General features: G+C 33.7%; 2 protein-coding genes across 6 annotated transcripts; one reads left to right on the forward strand and one right to left on the reverse strand.

Annotated features, from left to right (window-relative positions):
- Nucleotides 1–1,596: 1,596 nt before the first annotated feature.
- LOC148911168 (uncharacterized) lies at nt 1,597–18,698 on the reverse strand. Of its 5 annotated transcripts, none has more exons than XM_089029979.1 (6): nt 18,541–18,698; nt 5,800–5,904; nt 4,442–4,707; nt 4,138–4,258; nt 2,799–2,930; nt 1,597–2,474 (listed from the first exon to the last, which is right to left on the reverse strand). In XM_089029979.1, the coding sequence occupies exons 2-6, from the start codon at nt 5,876–5,878 to the stop codon at nt 2,026–2,028; spliced, it is 1,047 nt and encodes a 348-aa protein (XP_088886105.1). In that variant the 5' UTR covers nt 5,879–5,904; nt 18,541–18,698; the 3' UTR covers nt 1,597–2,025. The 5 variants fall into 5 exon arrangements, with proteins under 5 accessions (XP_088886105.1, XP_088886106.1, XP_088886108.1 ...); XM_089029980.1 differs by lacking the exon at nt 18,541–18,698 and adding an exon at nt 15,272–15,353; XM_089029982.1 differs by lacking the exon at nt 18,541–18,698 and adding an exon at nt 9,327–9,398.
- LOC148911169 (uncharacterized) lies at nt 10,470–12,186 on the forward strand. The gene is made up of 3 exons (XM_089029994.1): nt 10,470–10,560; nt 10,868–10,934; nt 11,531–12,186. The coding sequence occupies exons 1-3, from the start codon at nt 10,513–10,515 to the stop codon at nt 11,818–11,820; spliced, it is 405 nt and encodes a 134-aa protein (XP_088886120.1). The 5' UTR covers nt 10,470–10,512; the 3' UTR covers nt 11,821–12,186.
- Nucleotides 18,699–21,642: the final 2,944 nt, after the last annotated feature.

Genomic DNA, 21,642 nt, shown 5'->3' on the forward strand with positions numbered 1-21,642 from the left:
TAATAAAATAGGCTCAACACCTGTGGTCCGAGTGGGGACCTGGGCCGAGCACCGGATAGCACCGGTTCCGGATGGCGCAGAATCCCCATTTCCATCAGAAAAAAATCTGTTAACATTTGGTCGGCTACGATTTCACGGTTTTTGGATCTTTTCTCAAAATAATGACTATCTAGGCAAAAAAAAAAAAAAAAAAAAAAAACAGAAGTGGATTCAGTTAATTCAACTATTCAAGGACTGTATTATATGGTTTAGATTGAATTCTATTGAAAAAAACCACCGTACTTTTTGAGTTGAAAATACGCTGTTGGATGTATTTTACAAGAGAAAATGCATGTCATATTATCCGGAGTCAAGCTAGAAAATCGTCTCTCCTTGAAATAAAACAGAACCTGTCAAAATAAACAGAACCGTATTTTTGCTGATTTTATAAGTTCATACTATCTGTTGGCCTATACATTCGCCTCTTATGGTTTCTTAGGTTTCGTTACCTCGAAAACACGCTAACTACAGTAGTTCGCGAAGAACAGAAGATTTACAGGGTCATTTAGGATGTTCGGTCACGCAGTTTACTTGTGCTATATAACTTTACTTTTAAGAACAACCTTTTGCTTTGGAAAGAGAGGGAAAATACCGAAAAGAACAAATATTCCAAATGTATGTGCAATTTTTTCCAATGATATCTACTAAGGTTGCAATTGGGACGTAAGTTCCGTTCCTTTCTCTCGTCACATCCCATTCATTTCAACTTTTCGTACTAACGTGCAGTCAGTTATTGTTATTCAAATCTTTTTGTAATATGTTTTTATTTTGGTGTGACGAACTCATTAAACAAAACTGAATATTCCATCATCTTAAGCCTTTGAAGTTTCGTGCGCCATGTTGGGGTCACTCAGTGGAACACCAACGTGGCCGCTCTACACATTTTGGCAAAAATCGCGTCTTGTTTTCTCATCTATAATTCGGCAACGTAAGGCTCTACAGCCTTTAAATTTGACCAGTATTTTAAAAAAACGTCCCTTTTTCACGAGGGTAGCACTTAATAGCCAGTGGCTAACAAACCTGTGGCCCTCATGCCATGATCGAATTGAAATATATGTAGTATATCCTGCTCTAGAAGATTATGAAACTTTTATTTTATTATAATGCATAATAGCCCTTTTAAAATAAATGTTGACGTAGTCAAAAACTGATAAAGAATACTTGCTTTCACATTGCGCTGTGGGTTAATATTCACTTATCCTCTCGCCTCTATTGATCAATACATTGTTTTGAATATATTTTTTGATATTGGAAATCTCGTAATTTTGGTCGTTTTCATCGGAAACATATTCAGACTTCTCAGTGTTACTAATCTCGATATGTTTACTGTCAGTTTTATTAGATTTAAATTCAAAACTCGCCCCAGGCGAAAGATACTAATGCTTGATTGCGCAACCATCATCGCACTAGGCGTGGAGATGCAGTGGAAGGTAGACGGCACTTGTCCTAGAGAGAGGGTAGAAAAAAAGGTACGAGTATTCCAAAACAAGCAGCCTATATATCCCGAGGGGAACAGGGGAATGTAGCCGACGTCTTAACAACAACGACAAAAACAACAATGACAACAACAAATTTATTTCACGCCTACAAATGCGTTATTGGAAATCAGAAATGTAATATAGCCATGAATTAAATGATCAGACGGCTACTTATTTCAACTAAATATTACATAAACTTAGTAGCTGATTTGTCATGTTCATTAATCTACGATTTCCCATATACAATGTTTTGTAAATTGCGCATAGAATGAACGATAATAATCAAAGATAATAATTGCCAATTTAGCGGACCTCAATTTGTTTTTCACTACAAAAAAAAAAGAAAACAACAACAAAAAAAACACACACACAAAGAAAAAAACTAACATGCAAATTAGCCTATCAGAGCGCGAGAAATTAACGAGTTTTGTAAATATCCGAACTCGTGTTTAATTTTTAGTATTTTGGTCCTTCCCCCTTCGGGGGAAATAATGCTATTACATAACGTCTAAAAACGAATATATAGATCAGCACAGGTTTTACCGTAAGTGCCACTTTCCCTAACGTTGTACAGATCGTAAGTAAACCAGACCCTTAGTTTTTCATCCTTCTTTAGTGGCAAAGGAAGATCAGAAGTTGGGAAAATCAATTCAGAACTTGACACATTTATGTTGTCAATTTTGAAAGTCAATCCTGTATATCCGCGATAGCCAGGATAAGGTGCAATTTTTCTTTTTTCCTCGTCAGTAATTAAGAAACAAAGAGACCGCGGCTTAGAATTATCTCCCCAGTATCGAGCCGTTACAGGGTTATTGGTCTGGGAGACTCCCCCCGAGAGATACACGAGCTTGAATTGTTTTACATTTATATCAAATGGAACAATAACCTCCCCATAGTCATCATTATTTACACCGATGCAAACAGGAGCTATGTTTATTTTGATCCATGCCACCATTCCTAAGAAGACAAAAAGAAAGGAAAAAATAACCATTATAGTCCCACACGAAATTAGTCTCACGCCAAAGATTACACTTTAGCAAGAGAGTTGGTTAACTGTGAAAGACCCATTTCTATCTTATTGGTTCAATTCTTTGACATTCTTTAAATTAAAAATGTTGAGGGGGGGGGGGGGGGGGAATGGAGGGATTGAATAAATGGGGATAGATTAGTGTAAGGATAAATGGAGAGATGGAAGGATTAGATAAACAGAATGATGTTTGCATGATTAGGGGGCCTTATGGTTGGATGCATGCATAGATAATTTAATAAAATAATACTTACTCTTACAGTTGACTCCATCACCGGCGTATCCTTCTGCACAAATGCACTTGAAAGACCCAGGGGTATTATTACACTTAACACCAGGATTTTCAAGCATGCAGTTATGCAGATCACTAGAACATTCATCAATATCTTCAAAAATAAGAGAGAAAAATATGTGAAAAGATGAATCTCTGCACGGAGAGGCGTACAAATACGTATTCGATGTATACATGCCCAGATCGATGTTGGAGAGAGAGGACGGGAAGGAGGAGGGGAGGGGGGGTTATGAATGGGTCTTTGAAATTAAGAAGAAAGAATATGCAAAATATGCAAACTTCACATAGAATATGAAAAACATATCTTGTTATCATGTCCTTATTACTCAGAAGAAAGGTCTAAGATTCGGTTGAAACATTCTATTCGTCAGAAAATATTAGCTTGCATGACAAAGATGAAAATGAGAAATTTTTACTGTTGATAAATCCTCCAAAGCCACTACAAAAACCAATAGCAAAATTTGTATTCGAAAATGTTGAAAAACAAAAAATCTCAATCAATGCATTGGTTGGCTATTAAGTTTAAGATTCTCGATTAATAATATTTGTAATCTTTGTTATCTTTGTGTTGTTTAGTTTAGTTTATTGTATTTTAAGCCAATGCAAAAGTGTTTTACACGGTGACAATAAATTGCCTTTGCCTTAAGGGTGTGTCCACCACAGGACAAGACAGGGGGTGCTTTTTGGGTTTTCAGCTATTTTTCTCATACTTGGTAAATTATATTAGAGCATTAGTGGGATTTATTCCCTAAAAATGCCCAATTAACCCAAAAACAAAAAATATATATGTATATATATACCTATTTTTGTACTGAAGCAGAACATTACTATTGATTACAGAGATGTAAAAGTTGTGGTTCTTAAATAAAACTGTCAACTGATATCACCACCCAGAGAGGTACATTTTTCTTTTAATCTGTTGCTATGCCAACAGTATATTTGAGAGCAAATTCGCCAAATTTAATTTTAATGCAATATCTTGTAATTCAGAGGTCAAAATCCCGAATGTTCACTTTGGAAATATCCAACATTATTGTTCAATCGATGTCTTATAATTACATTACTAAAACAACCAAACAATTTGCGGGCACATGCTAACCTAAAGATATATGACGGATTTGCTCAACCTTATTTGGCCAATATCACGCATTTTTGCCACCAAAATAACTAAAATTCTCCAGAAATTGGCTCCCAGTAAACAGTTAAACTTAAATTCCATATTCTGCTGCATTGTAAGCTATTCTCAAGGATAAATAAAATGCATCAATCATTTATTTAACGCTAATATAAATATTACCTACCCTTTTCACAGTTCTCGCCAAAATATCCTTTTGGGCAGATACAAGTGAACTGCTTCAGGTCACACTGTAGCCGCGCACAAGTCTTGTTTCCTTTGCAAGGTCCGTTTTTCAAGCATGGATTCTATAGACAAAAATGTATCATGTTATTAATACGAACTGACAAAGCCATTCTACTAGTAAAATGTACTGTGAAAAATGCAACAAAATTGGGAAGTTTGACCTCAAAGCATACTAGGTAAGCCGATTCTCCTTTGGCGTTGCTATTAATCTTAACAATACGACAATGACAACCTGTAACACTAACCTTTCTTTCTCTGTATGAAAAGCCTTTCTTGTCTTTGATATCATTTGGGAAAATGTATCTGTCGGCATCATTGAGCTCACACAGTGTCCAACCTGGCATATCTACTGAAGGGCCAAAGTTATAGGAAATACAATATATATAGAAGTTACACATAATTAAACAAAGGTCAGGGCTAAATGCTTCGACTAAGTGAAACACATGATTGAGAAGAACTTTGTCTTTGACTTCTTGCTCAAAAGCTTCTTCGCATTCTTTCATAGGCAGATCTGTAACATAAATAATATATAAGAAATATGAGTGCCTATCACCCTTATTTTTTACTTTTTTATATCGCAATATAAGCTATTCTAAGAAACGTGTCCAAAGAAGTTTTTGATTCTGACGCTTCTTTCCAATTTTTTTCAAGTTGTCAAAAGTGCGAAAATAGGCATTTCTTTGACTCTGGCCGCGCAAAATGATAACCTAGAGGACTGGGCTGTGACGTAAGAGGAGTAAGTTGGGTTTAGATGTTTCCTCATTCTCTCTAGATTTCACTAGTATTTATGACCAATTTGCCGTTTTTTACGCTTTCAAAAGACCTCATATTTCTGGTTAGGGGATGTTAATTACTTCAGACTTCAGGAATGATATTATTTTTGAATTATTTTAAGAAAAAGAAAAGCAGCGAGAAGTTAAACGCAGCCTAGGGAAAACCTCATATTAGGCTGTCACGCTCGGAATCAAGTGTAATAAATTAGCTTCACAAAATCTTTTTCATTGTAGATGGCTTAACAGTTTTCAAAATATATAAACATGAATTGCATTATATATTTATACTGTGCTCTGCAGGTAAACATGGTTTCACTTCATAGTCGAATATAATATTTTCTATTCTATCAGTTTTCTCTCCTGTCTTCACTAATATACCAGTAAATTAGGCTACGAATCCCGATGAGATGCCCAAGAAAGTAGTTAAAAGTCCAAGGACTTCTAAAAAACCCCAAGAAACGCAAGGATGTTTTCAGTATCCCATACATTTCTTTGTAAATCAAGAAGAGCGTGTCTTCTTCTACGTCACTAGCCCAGTCTCTCCTTTCGCTCAGTCATATTTTGAAATCTTTTGACCGATCGAAAAAAGAAAAACAAAAAAAAATAGAAAGAAGCGTCAGAATCAAAAAATTCTTTGGACACGTTTCTTAGAATAGCTTATATTTCGATATAAAAAAGTAAAAAAATAAGGATGATAGACACTTTAAATTATGAATATTATATATGAATGGTTATGTTGAAATTTGTTAAGATGCATCCAAGAAGCCTTTTATCAAGGCACAAACGGAACTAGTAAGAAAGAATATATAAAAAAAACTAACATTACTTACGTGTGACACCCTCAATGACACAAAAGCCAGATAAAACCAACAGCAAGGCTGCAAGTGTACATCGTTCTTGGAATTTCATATTTGGGCAAAATAGGAAACCGAAGTCTAGAAGAGATTGAAAGAAATCTAGATAATCTAAATATAAAAAGGAGAAAAAATATTTAAAGACATGGCATGGCATCCAACTAGGTTATAGTTATTGATATACTTTCGAAAAATAGAAACTGATTTATCCCAGCAGTTTGTGGGGGAGCGTTCAGCCAATATGAATTGCTTCATTAATTACAAAAAGTCTTCAGAACTTTTATTAGTTAATACTAATGACATAAAAAGGCCACCTTATAACTATTATTTTCAAAGCGCATGGCAATTAAATTAAGGTATTGGACCATTGTGTATTCAACTCTTAATAGCACAAAACCTTTTAATCGGAATCTTAACAAAGTATACATTTTCTGAAACCTGAATAAATGTAGAAACTATTCCTTTTTCCCTTTTCGTAAAATATATTTATCCTTTTAAGTTAGAGCGAATTATTCAAATTTTCACCGTGGCATCTTCGCGGAGTTTGATGACAGCCGGTAATAATCGGAAACCAATGCTTATTACCTTTCCGAGATCACAAGACATCATTTTGATTAGTTGCCCCGTTGGTTTTTTTTTTTACGCTCCTAAAGTTATGACGCTGATATATCAGCTGTATCCGATCCAAAATCCACGATAACTTTGGAAATAAGCAAAAAAATCAAAAACAAATATCGGAGACACTCCTTTGGAGGAAAAACTATCCAAGATGACTTCCTCAAAATTTCAGTTAAATCGGTTAAATTCCCTTTGACATCGTATTCAAAATGTACGGGTAACTGAACGCAAAATCACTTCCGAGAAAAACGCAAAAATGTTTCTGACTGAGCAGAAATGCCTTTGTTGACACAAACTGTATTTTTTTCATTACTCGCTATTAAAAATCACTATCGAAATTTTTTTATGGGGAAAATCGAAGAATATTATATATTTTATCGCAAAATGTAAAAATGTAAAAATCGATACTTTTGAGCAATTTTGGGGTACCCTGATACCTTAAGAAAGTTGGATATAGACTATACAAATACAAATACAAATTTTTCGCGAACATTGATAATTTTAAAGCTAGTGGCTGACTACTTTGGTAAATAATAAACAGAAAATTAAAAATTGAAACTTCTTTAACCTGAAATTTAATGGATTTCAAAAATGCAAAGAAAAATGGTGCGTTTCGAGTTTGTTTTTGAGATAATCAGTCCGGAATGACATGCGTTTATACAACTTTTGTTTGTTCAGGTTCTAAAAATTCAGGTTTTAATTGTTTAATTTAATTGTTCAGGTTTAAAAATTGAGCACAAAACAAACCGAACGACTTTTTACATTGTTCCGGTAAACATGATTTTCTTAAACTTAAGTAATGGGATATTACCTGTTATCCTGGAAAATGACAAAAGAAAAATGGAGTCCCGTGCAAATTTTGAAGGTTTTGCTGTCTTGAATTTCAATGGCGTGTTTGGCCCTTCATGGGATCAAATCGAATGTTGAAAGAAGTCACCACCTTAAGGTAAACAAATTCCAATTGCTTACTATCAATCACGTGACTTTTTGGAGTTGACTGGGCCGTGGGGCAATTAGCGGATGCTAAGTCAAAACATATCAAAATAAGTCACGACATCAAACCAGAAAAAAAAAAAAAAAAAATGATCAAGACCACCTCCAGGATTCTACAAGCCATCAAAAAAAGCTATTACCGGTAGTGACGTCTATTGATAGCAACCTATTCAATAGTTTTAGGCTTTAATCATTGTAAGTTATTAATGTAAAAGATCCTATCGTCAATTTTTTTTAATTTTGCATAATGAAAGTACGCTATACTATATACTAGTGGTAAAATAAGCCGGGAAAAGAAAAAAAAAAAAAACTTGTAATAAGACTTATGTAAAAGTATTCTTGACTTTACAAGTGAAAAGCAACAATGATGACCAACTTTTATTACTGAGTGAACGAACGTGCGTGAAATATTTTTTAGGTCTTAGAAAAAAACACTAGAGGTCCTTTTTTAATTAATTTGAAAAAACTTTATATTATGCCTTGTATAATTTAACTTTCTTCTATTTTTTGCTGTAGTTCTACTTTATTGGAGACTGTACTAGCTAATTACGCTTTGTCGAAGACAAAGATAATATAATTAAATATTCACCATATTCTCTCACCGTTAGGTAAATAATTGTTTAGTATAATTTTAGGCTTGAATATGAGAGAAGAGACAAAAATTAAGATAAAAAACCTCCTAGTTTAACTTTCAAATATCAAAACCAAATTCAAAGTTGACATGACCAAATTTAATTATCAGCAAGCATCAAGTAAACTATGATGTTTCTCAAGTTACCTAAGTAACCCTCTTTCCTTTCATTTCAATAGAAACATCTGGTCAAGTTTTAGTTCTGATCTTTCTTTTGCATAGGTCAGGGACAACTGCTTTTTAAGAGTTTATTAATTCAAGATCCTTTCAGAACTCAATTGAGACTACTTGTATTCATAGTTTATGGGATTTTATCCATCGTTTTGAGTGTTTATCACAGCAGTTCACGTCTTTATTTACTTAAAAGCGTTCGTTACTGAATAAATCTTATGTATCATGTATTCTGTGAACAATTTTCTAACCGCTTAGTTTAAAAGTTTGAAAAATAAAAGCAAATACATATGTTCATTTTTTTTTTTTTTTTTTTTCTGCAGAGAAACCCAAACATCATTCATTTACAAACATATGTTGGCTTCCTGTGTGATTTTCGTGATCTGAATCGCAGGCAGGTGGTGTCTGAGGAACACAGAGAAGTTAAGTATTTTGCAAATGACTGAATATCGGTGAATATCATCCATTAGCAGATATTCCAAGACATGTCTACATAATAAATAACCTTGAACTCACAGTATGAATAGTTTAACTGTAATAGCCTAATATATGAATAATTCAAATTCTTTTTTTTTTTTTTTTTTTTTCTTTTTTGTTATTGGCCAGACGAAATATGAAAAATATCCTTGGATAAGGAATTTGGTTCTATCTCGCTAAAAAGTAGTAACACATTTAACTTTTGCAAGACTCGAGATAAAGTTGGTAATTCTTCTCAAAATGCAAAAGGTAAACTTATCTATCTGATCTATCGCTTATTTTAAATAGTATATAAAAAAAGCATATCGAGATAGTATGATTAGTGCGTTAAGATATATGTATAGAAAATACCGTCCACATTTTTGCTTCGACACGAAAGAGTTTGGACAGGCCAAGATTAGGGTTTTTAACTCAGTCATGTAATGGAAGGTTATTACTGCAAGGAAAAATTATTTCGGTCTCAAATAACATAGCGCATCATAGGTATTTTCTGCTTTTGAAAACCGGGTATATTTTGCCGTTCTCTCATCGGGCACTCTCAATGTTCATTATGTTTTGAAAGTCGTTTTCCCCAAATGTTTTTAGTGTTTTGAAATAATGTAATGATGCTTACTTGTTTAATACGAGGCCATCAAATACGCCAAATATTCGCCTCGGCTTCAAAATTCAAAATTCTCGTTTGTCGACGATGGAGCTGACATTTTTTATCTGAGAAATGAAAGAAACCGCGAAGGCCTAAATTTGATTGGTTGATAAGAACGTAGTCATGGCAACGGTGATATCTCCACATGTGACGGATATGATATCTTGACCGAGTAGAATGTACGGGATTTTAGACACCGGATAAATCCTGATATTTCATGGATATCTTTATAATAAATTTAGGTTCATTCACCCTCATGGGACGCCCATCCACCTTCATCTGGGTTCAGTCACATTCATCTATATTCATTAGCCTTCATTCACCCTCACCTGGGTTCCCCGCTGGGTTTATTAGCCTTCATTCATGGTAACATGAAGTACCAGCGGCTAGTAGTTCTTGGGAAACTCAGTCATGCTTAATAATTCAGCCACGAGCTATTAGGAAAACTTTGTGCCTAGTTTTAAACTAGTACTCTGGGTATTGGAAAACTAAAGTCCGAACTTGAATTTATTTATTATTTCAACGGTTTATTCATTCATATTTTATCCCACGTGCTATTTGGGGACATTTTAGGGAAAAAGCGAACCTAATTTTATTAGCCTTTTCAAAACTTTTGTGGAACGTGGCGACAATAAATGGTATATCCTAGCCTTGTCGAGCAAAATTGACTTATATGGATATTTTTGTTTCATCTCTGCTACAAAGATCAGTGTTGTCCCTGAATGAAGTTAGTATATAAATAGCAGCTTACTCTTGATCCGCATGACTTACCTGTTTACCTTTCTATTTCTTAGTCATGTATTTGGAAATTTATTTTTAAACAATACATAACGAAAATTTTCAAGTATTTCCTATTATCTCTTTTCAAAAGAAATATTTTCCACCAACGACGAAAAAATGTGCTATTTTTAGGGAAAAAATGGTGATTTTGTAATGGGTAAATTTGATTTGTTTTGATTTCAAATAAAATCTGTTGTTTATCGAGTCAAAAACCTGGAATTAGGAAATGTGAGCTACTATATTTAAAAAATGTTCGCTGGTTGGCTGAGAAAAGCAAAGTCAGCTGGTCTTAAATAGCAGAGAGGTAAACTTGGTGGTTACATAATACATTGATGATGATGATGTTGATGATGAAGATCAAGATTATGACCGAGAAATGCAATCCAAAACAGCGACATTTGCTTCGACTGGTGCAGCACGATCAGTAAGCTTATAACATCGCGGCCTCACCGCATGATACTGCGATAGGTTGTAGACCTAAAATTCTTCAATGCTACTAAAAGCTTTCACATACTTCACCTAATCGTAAATATTACATTTAACGACCATCATGAGGCTCTCACTGAGGTTCCCTTCATTCACAACATGCAACTTTCAACTCACATTTTGAGTTTACGGAGGTTATGAAAACTGTCGCACCCACTATGTCAAACCATGCCACCCGCCCATGCCCCGTACTCGCAGTTCTCTTATTCTTGTACTGTATAACGATTAGTCTATATTTTATTTAGGTATCCAGTGCTTTCCTTTGGTTCGTCTTTGGTGGCGTTGTTTTTCAGATAATAAACAGTCCAGAAGGTAAGATCTTTTAAGTAGCGATGAATATATTTTTATATATATCATGGTTGATATCATTTTCGACGTTTTTATGTCACTTTATGGAAAACACATTGTCCATTGAGAAAAGGTGAATTAATTAAAAAGTTTGACAATTAAAACTAGACCTTTCTTTCATATTTTGCACCCTGAATTTTCGCTCCGCCTATAACTTTTCAACTTCTAAAGTCACCCAGCAAACAATAGAAATACAATCACAATATCGGCCAAGTACAAAAAAGCGAATCAAACTTAGTATTTGAGGATTCAAACCAAAAAGACATTATTTTTACCTGCTTGCTAAAGGGCATTTTACTTGCGATTTTTTGGTAAAGCTTTCCCCATAACGGTATAACGGTATAAATAACATATTCCACAAACAGTTACGTGGAGTGGTTACTTTGAATTTTAGTTTTTTGATGACGTCATGTGAAAGCCAAGAATATTCTTTACACAAAACGCTCAACTGACATTTTTATTTTTACGGAATGAGGAAAACGGAGAACCCAGAGTCAACCTTCTTAGCATAGGAGGAAACAACACATCAAACAAACTCATTTCATATATGGTTTTCACAGGGCTAGCAGTAGAATCTGTGGAAGACGATGTAGGAGACACCATTGTCAATACAAGTTGCAATGGTCCAAGCATCAGTAATACGATGGACCGTTTCAGTGATATAGGATTTATTGACACTGGTTCAAGAATTATCCTACGGTGCTATGATTGCTCAGCTGGAGCTTCATGCAAAAGCTATATAGCTCCTTTTGCAGACTTCTGGACGGGAAAGATTGGAGTGCAGCAGTGTCTGGGAGCGAAAAAAATTAATAACGATGCGAAGAATAGAGTGCACGCACTAAAACCGTGAACATTAAATTGTACTAATTAGTACTATTTCATGCAGAATCCTTTGTTTTCTATTGTTTAATTATCACTATTTAGTGCTAAAAATTGGTATTTGTTTCACGGATTTAGTGTGCGCACTCTAATGATTAAATAATTAACAAACATTCAAATGTTGAAGTAAGAGAAAGTTAGACATAGAATAGACAGTCGCTGACTGTACGTGGCTACTGCTGACAGATTTATAGAAAATGACTATTATGAACATGGATGTTGTAGAATACTATAAAAAGAGGAATCGGAAAATGGTTGTATGGAAAGGGTACTCTCAATTATTGTCAATTATTGCTTTAGATGGTGAAATAAAATAAAAGAGCTTCGTGATCACTGATTCATTGTTACATTGTTTTTCATCACCAATAAATCACCAATGATTATACAATTATACAATTTATTCAAGTATTCTCAAGATTTACGTGGTATTACTTATAGACTAATTACGTCAATGTAATTATTTTACAAAGTTATAGTAAAATAACTGTGCGAGAACAGTAACAATCTAGATATTATATATAATATTTAACTTAATAATATTTGCAATGAAGACTTAATTTGTGTTATTTCTCTTTGTTATAGAGTAATATACGAAAGCTGCAAAAGATTTGCAGATGAATGGATCAATACTATTTAAAAGAAATTTTATTTTGTTTGAGTCGTCAAGCTCAGAAAATGGATGATAATTGTTGTTTATTTGATTGAAAAGTTTGTTTCTTTCAGTAGCATAGTGATTACATGATAGTATAAAGTGCAATTCATCTTCGATCTTGTTTTCATTACGCAAGGTACATACAGTCTAAGATGGTTTGGTGTTTTAGGTTTTGTATGTCTACCGGTTTCAATTCTTAGGTTCAGTGGTTTCCTATTCTTAGTTTGGAGATTGTTCTTTTGTGAATTAGGTTTTTAATGTACTCTAAGTTTGCAGTCTGTTTTGTGTCTTTTCTAAATGTTGAGTAAAAATTTAATTTTTTGTTTGATTTTAAGCAAATTCATTTGATGGTTTTCTAGATGAGTTTTCGTGTTTTGTTTTATGTCTGAGATTATGTTATTTATGTTTTGTTTGTTATTTGATAGGGATGTTGGATTTAATTGGTATTTGACGATGAGGGAGTTCACTTTTTGAAATAGGCTTGGGTTATTATTTTCTGTCAGTTCCTTGGAAATGATCAAACATTGATGTGCAATGCTATTTTTGTTTTCATTTTGTAGATAGGACCTGAATTTTATAATGTTTGTGTCAATGAAAAATTTTAGTGGGAGTCTTCTAAGCTCGTTTCGCGCTCCCACATTAGGTGATCTTTTATTAACTCCTAATACTAGTTTACAGAAGTATGCATGTGTTCTTTCGATCGAGTCTTTTTCCCCACTTATTTAAGTCATTTTTTTCAGTCGTAGATACCCCATACTTCAGAACAGTAGAGAAGAATTGGGAGAAAAAGTGAATCAAACAGTTTATTAATAATATTGAATTTAAGTTTTGAGAAATTTAGGTATTTCCTTGTTGCAAAGATTGATCTTTTAGTTTTTTCTTTAAAGAAATGAAAGAAACACATAAACGAATTACAGATATTAAAAATTTATTGGAACTTTTGTAACATAACTGTTCCATTATTTTCATTTTATTTTTCAAATTCACTGTTCACGATCCGATAAAATCGATCCCTGGTCGCAGATGCAAATTAGAATACGTAAATACAGAAATATCACATACCAGGGCAAAAGATTCCATCGTAAGATTTTTTTGAATTTGGCATGATGAAAATACGTCATACTATATACTAGATTTGATATTTTTAATTTATATTAATTTATAGGAGCCCAGCTCTGTTGTGTTTTCCTCACCCAAAGATTTTCCCCCCTAAGTTTTTATAGTATACTTTGTAATAGTTATTTTAGGGTGAGAGTTTTATTAAGAAATGGGGATCGCCAAAAATGCTTATAACCTTGAGGTTGGTCATTCAGTTTAATCTAGGCTTTTTGATCGGCGAAATTTAAATTAAAACTCCATACAAAACTTTACTGTGTAAATTTTTTTAAGTTTCAAGTTATGATTTAATATTATGTTTGGTAGAGTTAAGTTAGCTTTTCAGTGTTAATGTCCAATAAAATATCGAGTCATTGCCATGGTTACTACACTGTTCTTATGTATTTATTCATCCTCCGTTATATTGAGTCATACATGTGCCTAACGATGTTTATCTTGAACAGCTGCGCTGCTACAAAGATCGAAACACGTGTCGATATTTGGGAGAGTTACTTTCCAATATATGAGCATAATATTATTAATATGCTGTATTAGTGTAATAAAATTGATCCAGCATAATACATCTCACGTCACTATATAGGCAGAGAGATGTAAAGACTTGTGTAAAAAAGTATTCATGACTCCAAGAGAAAAGCAACAATAATGACCAACTTTTATTATTGAGTGAACGAACGTGTGATTACGTACCAAAAAACTCTTGACAGGCAAGAGGGTTTTAAAAACCTTTTTTTTCCATTCTAAGTGTCTAGCAGGTCTAAGAAAAAAGCACTAACAGGTGCTTTTTTAATTAATTTGAAAAACAAAACAAAAAACGGTAGTATTACTTTGCACTTTAACTTTATTTATTTTTTGCTGTATTCTACTATAGTAGAGTTGAGACTGTACGAATATCACATAACTAAAATGGCGAAAAGTGGCAGAGCAATACTCAGGCTACAACAGCTATTTACGTGAGCCAGATATTAAAAAGTTTTAAATAAATGGAGGGGAAAAAAAAAAGCTAATAAATATGTATTATGCTAGCTAAGTTCGGAAACTATAAATGATTAAACTAATGGAAGTATTTTATTAAATTTGACATTCTGTTTGAATCGAGATCACCAACTAGAAAGTATTTTTATTTATTATATAATTACCAATGAAATATCTATTTTTCTCTATTTCGAAAAATTGATAACATGTTATTTTCACGTGTGAATATAACACCATTGCGATGGCTATTCAAAAATACACGGAAAGAATTGCCTGAAAAAGCCAAAACATACTTCATTGATAATTATATAATAAACAGAATATTACATGGGCGCTTGGAGATACGCAATTTATCTTCTCGTGTTGAAAATCTCTCACTCGTTCGCTGCGCTCACTCGTGAGAGATTTTTTCAACACTCGAAGATAAATTTCGTATCTCCGCGCGCCCATATAATATCCTCTATTTTCTTTCAATGCTAAATCGTATCTCCGCGCGACCATGTAATATCCTCTATTTTCTATTTTCTTGCAATGCTTTCATTACCCGTTATTCCCATTGTCTTACCGCGTTGTTGAGCTATCTTTCACTTGCTCATTCAAAGAGAAAAAGAAAAGAAAAGAAAAGAAAAGAAAAAAACTCGAAAAAAATGCCTTTTATATGTAGTAATTTTTAGTTTCATACCTTTTTTACGTGGCTTGTTAAAGCTATTTTATCTTGTGGACATCATTTACTCACTCGTCGAAGACAAAATTAATATAAGTAAATATTCACCATATTCTCTCACCGATAGGTAAATAATTGTTTAGTATAATTTTAGGCTTGAATATGAGAGAAGAGACAAAAATTAAGATAAAAAACCACCTACATGTAGTTTAACTTTCAAATATCAAAACCAAATTCAAAGTTGACATGACCAAATTTAATTATCACGGTAAACGACAAGTAAACTATGATGTTTTACAAGTTACCTAAACAACCCTCTTTCCTTTCATTTCAATAGAAACATCTGGTCAAGTTTTAGTTCTGATCTTTCTTTTGCATAGGTCAGGGACAACTGCTTTTTTTGCAAGAGTTTATTAATTCAAGATCTTTTCAGAACTCAATTGAGACTACTTGTATTCATAGTTTATGGGATTTTATCCATCGTTTTGAGTGTTTATCACAGCAGTTCACGTCTTTATTTACTTAAAAGCGTTCGTTACTGAATAAATCTTATGTATCATGTATTCTGTGAACAATTTTCTAACCGCTTAGTTTAAAAGTTTGAAAAATAAAAGCAAATACATATGTTCATATATTTTTTTTCTGCAGAGAAACCCAAACATCATTCATTTACAAACATATGTTGGCTTCCTGTGTGATTTTCGCGTGATCCGAATCGCAGGCAGGTGGTGTCTGAGGAACACAGAGAAGTTAAGTATTTTGCAAATGACTGAATATCGCTGAATATCATCCATTAGCAGATATTCCAAGCCATGTCTACATAATAAATAACCTTGAATTCACAGTATGAATTTTAACTGTAATAGCCTAATATATGAATAATTCAAATTCTTTTTTTTAGTGATTGGCCAGACGAAATATGAAAAATATCCTTGGATACGGAATTCGGTTCTATCTCGCTGGAAAAAAAAAAAAGCAACAGATTTCAGTGAATAATCTTTTGCAAGACTCGAGATAAAGTTGAAGTTTCTTCTCAAAATGAAAAAGGTAAACTTGTCTATCTGATCTATCGCTTAGTTTTAATAGTATATACCCACAATTACTTATAAACCCAATAGTGTCTAAAGAACAGTTTTAAGGCAGTACAATACATTATTACGATCCCAATCCCTTCAAAAGTGTGTCTCTAACCGGTTTTTCTATAGTCATACTAAACGTTTTTGATTGGCATTTTTACAAACTATGTGAAGTTGGTTGAAGTTAAATAATTCTCACTAGAAATTAGTCTTTGTTGAAGTTGATGCTGCTGTACGAGTATTTCAGATGAATTAATGTTTCTATGGCAACGATACGCAAGAAACATTAAAATCAGCCGGAACTTGAATATCGAATTGTACACGAATCCGATGAGACCAAGAAAAGCAAATACCAACATGCTAGACTTCTACATTGGGCAAACAAAATTTAAAAGGATCAACAAATAACAAATTCTGTATGTCCAATCATTAGTAACTCGCAAAAATTTTGATTGTGTATCAGTCCAGTTCGGGTGTTTAAATGATTCACTCACTTTTCGCTTGAAACCCAACTTTATAAACATTTTTATAGGTGTTAAAAATAATTGAATAAAAAAAAAAAGAAAATGAAAACCAAAATCTATTTTAATGTTGAATGAAATTTAAAAAGGATTGCATATTTCGCCAAATATATTTGCCATTTATTTAGCTTTTCCGCGGCTTGTACGATTAGAGAAAAAAGAGTGCATATTTGTGTTGTTGAGAGACGTGTTCTTATAGAACTCGTAATATCCTTGTTGTTTTTAGCTTGGCTTTTCTCCTAAGAAAACATCTTGATTCAGTACAAAGTTTCGCTGCCCTCAAAAGGGTAAAAGGTTGTGCTGTGGGAGATACTGGGTTTTTGCGTTTTAAAGTTTTCGCAACCAATTTTAATGGTGAAAACTCACATCTGTGAACTACTTGTCCTGGTTAGCTTGAAAAACTTTATTGGAAATTAGTAAACATTTTGACCATCTCGGCCTTCGTCCGGCGCGGCAGTACGATAAATAAAGAGTAATAAATGGAGAGTGCTAAAGAAATCGTCTCGCAAGTCCTAGTAAATGAAATATGACAAAGGCTAAGAGGCAATGTCTGTAATAATCAAACATATATGATCGAAAATCGGTGGCCACGTTGAAAAAATCAATTTTGTTCATAGTTGGTCCGAAGATGTGGAATGCCACCTAGATAAACGTACTGATGTCCACTTTGGATAATTTCACTTTTATTTTGACGAAAACGTGAAAATCGATTTAAGCCGTTGGTGCCCTCATATAAGTCTAAATCGAAGGTGAAAATGGTAGGTCTGAGAAAGGCGCTCGCGTAGAAATGAGGCAAAATTGAGAAGATCTGTTTTTGGAATATGGTAAGCGAAAGATTAATGATTTATTTAAGCTAAGATATAAATAGTGAAACGCGTTCTAATAAGTGGACAGGAACTATTCACAATCTACATTTTTCGACTTCTCAGATATTTAAATTTCACCCTTACAGTTTGCAAAGCGTATTTTCATGTGCACTGGATTTTGGATTTATCCGAAATTCCAGCCATAATACCTTCAAATGTTAAGCTAAATCATATGTGAAAATCAGCTTGGGTTTTTCAATGAGCGCTTTTATACGAAACTCTCGAATTCCGAGCGAAATTTGGGTTGTTTGGGCTCGGCATCCGATAAAACCTGTCAGAGGCAGAAATAACTATATCCTTAATATATTATTTCTTGGTGTTCAGTTCTTTTATAAATTGTATTTATTTGCTCTTTTTCGACATAAGTTTAAAATACTGTTACTTATAAATTACTTAAAACAACCATGTAAACACACGCATCGACACGATCTATATGATACTTTACAAGCCCATATATATAATCTTTTGAAACTTTTAACTCCAATCCTAAGAGATTTTCGTTTGAAAAGTATTATAGTTGTCCTTGATAATTTTAAGATTCTATTTTGCTTTGATTACTCTTTTTATAGTTCATATTCATTTTTATAGTTAGGTCTAGGCATATTGATATACATATTGATAGGTATACATGCTGATATTACACATTGCAAATTATTATCCTTGTTCTCGATAATTATCTTATCTCTTTATTTATCTTTAGTGCATTTCCAATGTATATATACAGTCAATGTCATTAACGTTGTACACCGAAAAAAGACATTTAGACATTTAACATTTACACTAAACAAAAAACAACAACACGTGTTTCATTATGCATTCCTTACCTCGTGTGCGTCACAGCCCGCTGAACTTTAAATGTAAAATTCAAATCCAGAATGCCCCGATACGACCACTTAGTGAAGATTTAAGATGGAGAATGCATTTCAGCGTTTGCTTCATGCCAGAACGTTCGAGGAAACACGTGATATTTCTTTTAGTCTAAATGTCTAAATGCCTTTTTTCGGTGGATAACGTTAATGACATTGACTGTATGTATATTTTTTCATTTATAATTTAACAACAACACCCATTGTAAAAAAAAAAACAAAAACACCAAACATTAAGATAGTATGGTATTGCGTTAAGATATATGTATATGAAATACTGTCCACATTTTCGCTTTGACACGAAAAAGTCTGTACGGGCCAAGATTAGGGTTTTTAACACAGTTATAAAAGGAAAAAATATTTTGGTCTCAAATAACATAGCGCATCATGTATTTTAGTGCTCTTGAAATCCGGGTATATTTTTCTGTTCTCTCAGACACTGCTCATTATAAGTTTTGAAAGTCGTTTTCCCCAATTGATTTTTAGTGTTTTGAAATAATGAAATGATGCTTTAATACTAGGCCAATATATGATACTGAATTACGTTGATAAAACTGAAGGAAAAGACTAAACAAAAACAACAATTAATTTATCAACGAAACGTCACCATCAGTGATTGTGACAAATCTCTCTGGATTATAAATCCTTGTTTGTACTACTTGTGATGATAAAATATTACAATACAAATAAGGACACCGGTCGAAGTTATCATCAAAATTCTCGTTTGTCGACAATGCCGGAGCTGACATTTTTTAATCTGAGGAATGAAAGAGACCGCGAAGGCCTAAATTTGATTGGTTGATAAGAACGTAGTCATGGCAACGGTGATATCTTCACATGTGACGGATATGATATCTTCACTAGGAACTTGTAGATGAATTAGATCACCGTAAAAAGCTTTGTGAAACTGACGTTTCGGACGTTAGTCCTTCGTCGGAGTAAGTGATATCTTCACTGAGTAGAATGTACGGGATTTTAGACACCGGATAAATAGAGGATATTACATGGGCGCGCGGAGATACGAAATTTATCTTCGAGTGTTGAAAAGATCTCTCACAAGTGAGCGTAGCGAACGAGTGAGAGATTTTCAACACGAGAAGATAAATTGCGTATCTCCAAGCGCCCATGTAATATTCTGTTTATTATATAATTATCAATGAAGTATGTTTTGGCTTTTTCAGGCAATTCTTTCCGTGTATTTTTAAATAGCCATCGCAGTGGTGTTATTTTCACACGTGAAAATAACATGTTATTTTCACGTGTGAAAATATCAATTTTTCGAAATAGAGAAAAATAGATATTTCATAGGTAATTATATAATAAATCCTGATATTTCATCGATATCTATATGATAAAGTGCATTATCATATAATTGTTCATAAAATACCTATATTTCTCCTTTTCGAAAAACTGATATTTTCACACGTGAAAATATCGTTACCATGTGTATTTAAACTTTAGTTTATAAATAAAAAAATTTTCACCTTGATCTGGGTTCATTATGATTAGCCTTCATTCACCTTCAACTGGGTTAGCCTAATTTAACACATTTATCTGGGACTTTGATATTCACCTTGTTCTAGTTTCAATTACCTTCATCTATGTTTATTGGCCTCCACCTGGGTTTATTAGTATTTTTTTCATTCATCTTCATCTGGGTTCATAAGCCTTCATCTGCCTTCTCCTGTGTTCATTTGCCTTCATTTGGGTTTATTAGCCTTCATCTGGGTTCCATATTAGCCTGCATCCACCTCATCTGGGTTCATTGGCATTCATCTCATGGGTTTATTAGCCCTCATTTGGTCTCATTACCCTTCATCTGGGCTCATTTGCCTTCATTAGCCTTCATCTGGCTTCATTAGCCTTCATCTGGCTTCATTATCCTTCATCTGAATTCATTAGCCTTCATCTGGCTTCATTAGCCTTCATCTGGATTCATTAGCCTTCATCTGGATTCATTAGCCTTCATCTGGATTCATTAGCCTTCATCTGGATTCATTAGCCTTCATCTGGATTCATTAGCCTTCATCTGGATTCATTAGCTTTCATCTGGTTTCATTCACCTTCATCTGGATTCATTAGCCTTCATCTGGATTCATTAGCCTTCATCTGGATTCATTAGCCTTCATCTGGTTTCACTCACAGTCACCTTCATCTGGATTGTTTGCCTTCATCAGCTGGGTTCATTTGTTTCCTTCTGTGTTCCCTTGCCTTTATCGGAGGGTTTATTCACCTTAATCTGGGTTCATTTGCTTTCCTTTACCTTCAGTCTACTTTTTAATATATGACTTCATTCACATTTATCTGGCTTTATTTTTCCTCCGGCCCCCCCTGAGGCATAATCAATGTGCATAATTAAATATATGTGCACACTTAATTTTTTACAGCAGGGGCGGCGGAAGCGGGGGGGCCGGGCCCCCCCACTAGATTTTTTGGGGGGGCCTGACCCCCCAGAATATAATGCCTCACACACACAAAAAAAAAAAAAATGCATGAGATTTGGTTATGATTACCATTACTTATTATTTTGATATTACATAATTTTCTGTATCTAAAAAATATACGATATATCTAGCAACGACTTGCATCATTTTTGTGTCTCTCAGCACAATAGCAAGTGGTTTAATGCACGCAAAATGTTACTGATTGAGATATCACACATACACGTTTGTAATCAAGCTAAACAGGGAGGGGGGGTCATTTTAAGGTACCGTGAAATATTGGAGTGCCCCTCCAAAATTTTTCAGCTTCCGCCGCCCCTGTACAGAGGGAAGCTAAACCATTCTATATCCAAATAAAACCCTAAAAAAACATAGATATTCAAAAAAAAACACTTACCCTTGTACATCATGAAGGAATATATTTGCATTCAATATTAATAAAACCCAGATTGATTGCAAAAAGTGAGTAAGTACTTGGGTAAATGAAACATGCCAGTATAAGGTAAGCAGAAAAAAGGCCAATGAACCCAGATGAAAGCTAATGAACTCAAATAAACTCAGATGAAGGTGGTTTGAACCCAGATGAAGATTAATAAAGGCAGATCAGAAGGTGGTTTGA

Source organism: Actinia tenebrosa, unplaced genomic scaffold, assembly GCF_029948245.1.
Source record: "Actinia tenebrosa isolate PJP-AT-01 unplaced genomic scaffold, QUT_ActTen_1.0 PGA_scaffold14__42_contigs__length_11649687, whole genome shotgun sequence".
Lineage (NCBI taxonomy): Eukaryota > Metazoa > Cnidaria > Anthozoa > Actiniaria > Actiniidae > Actinia > Actinia tenebrosa.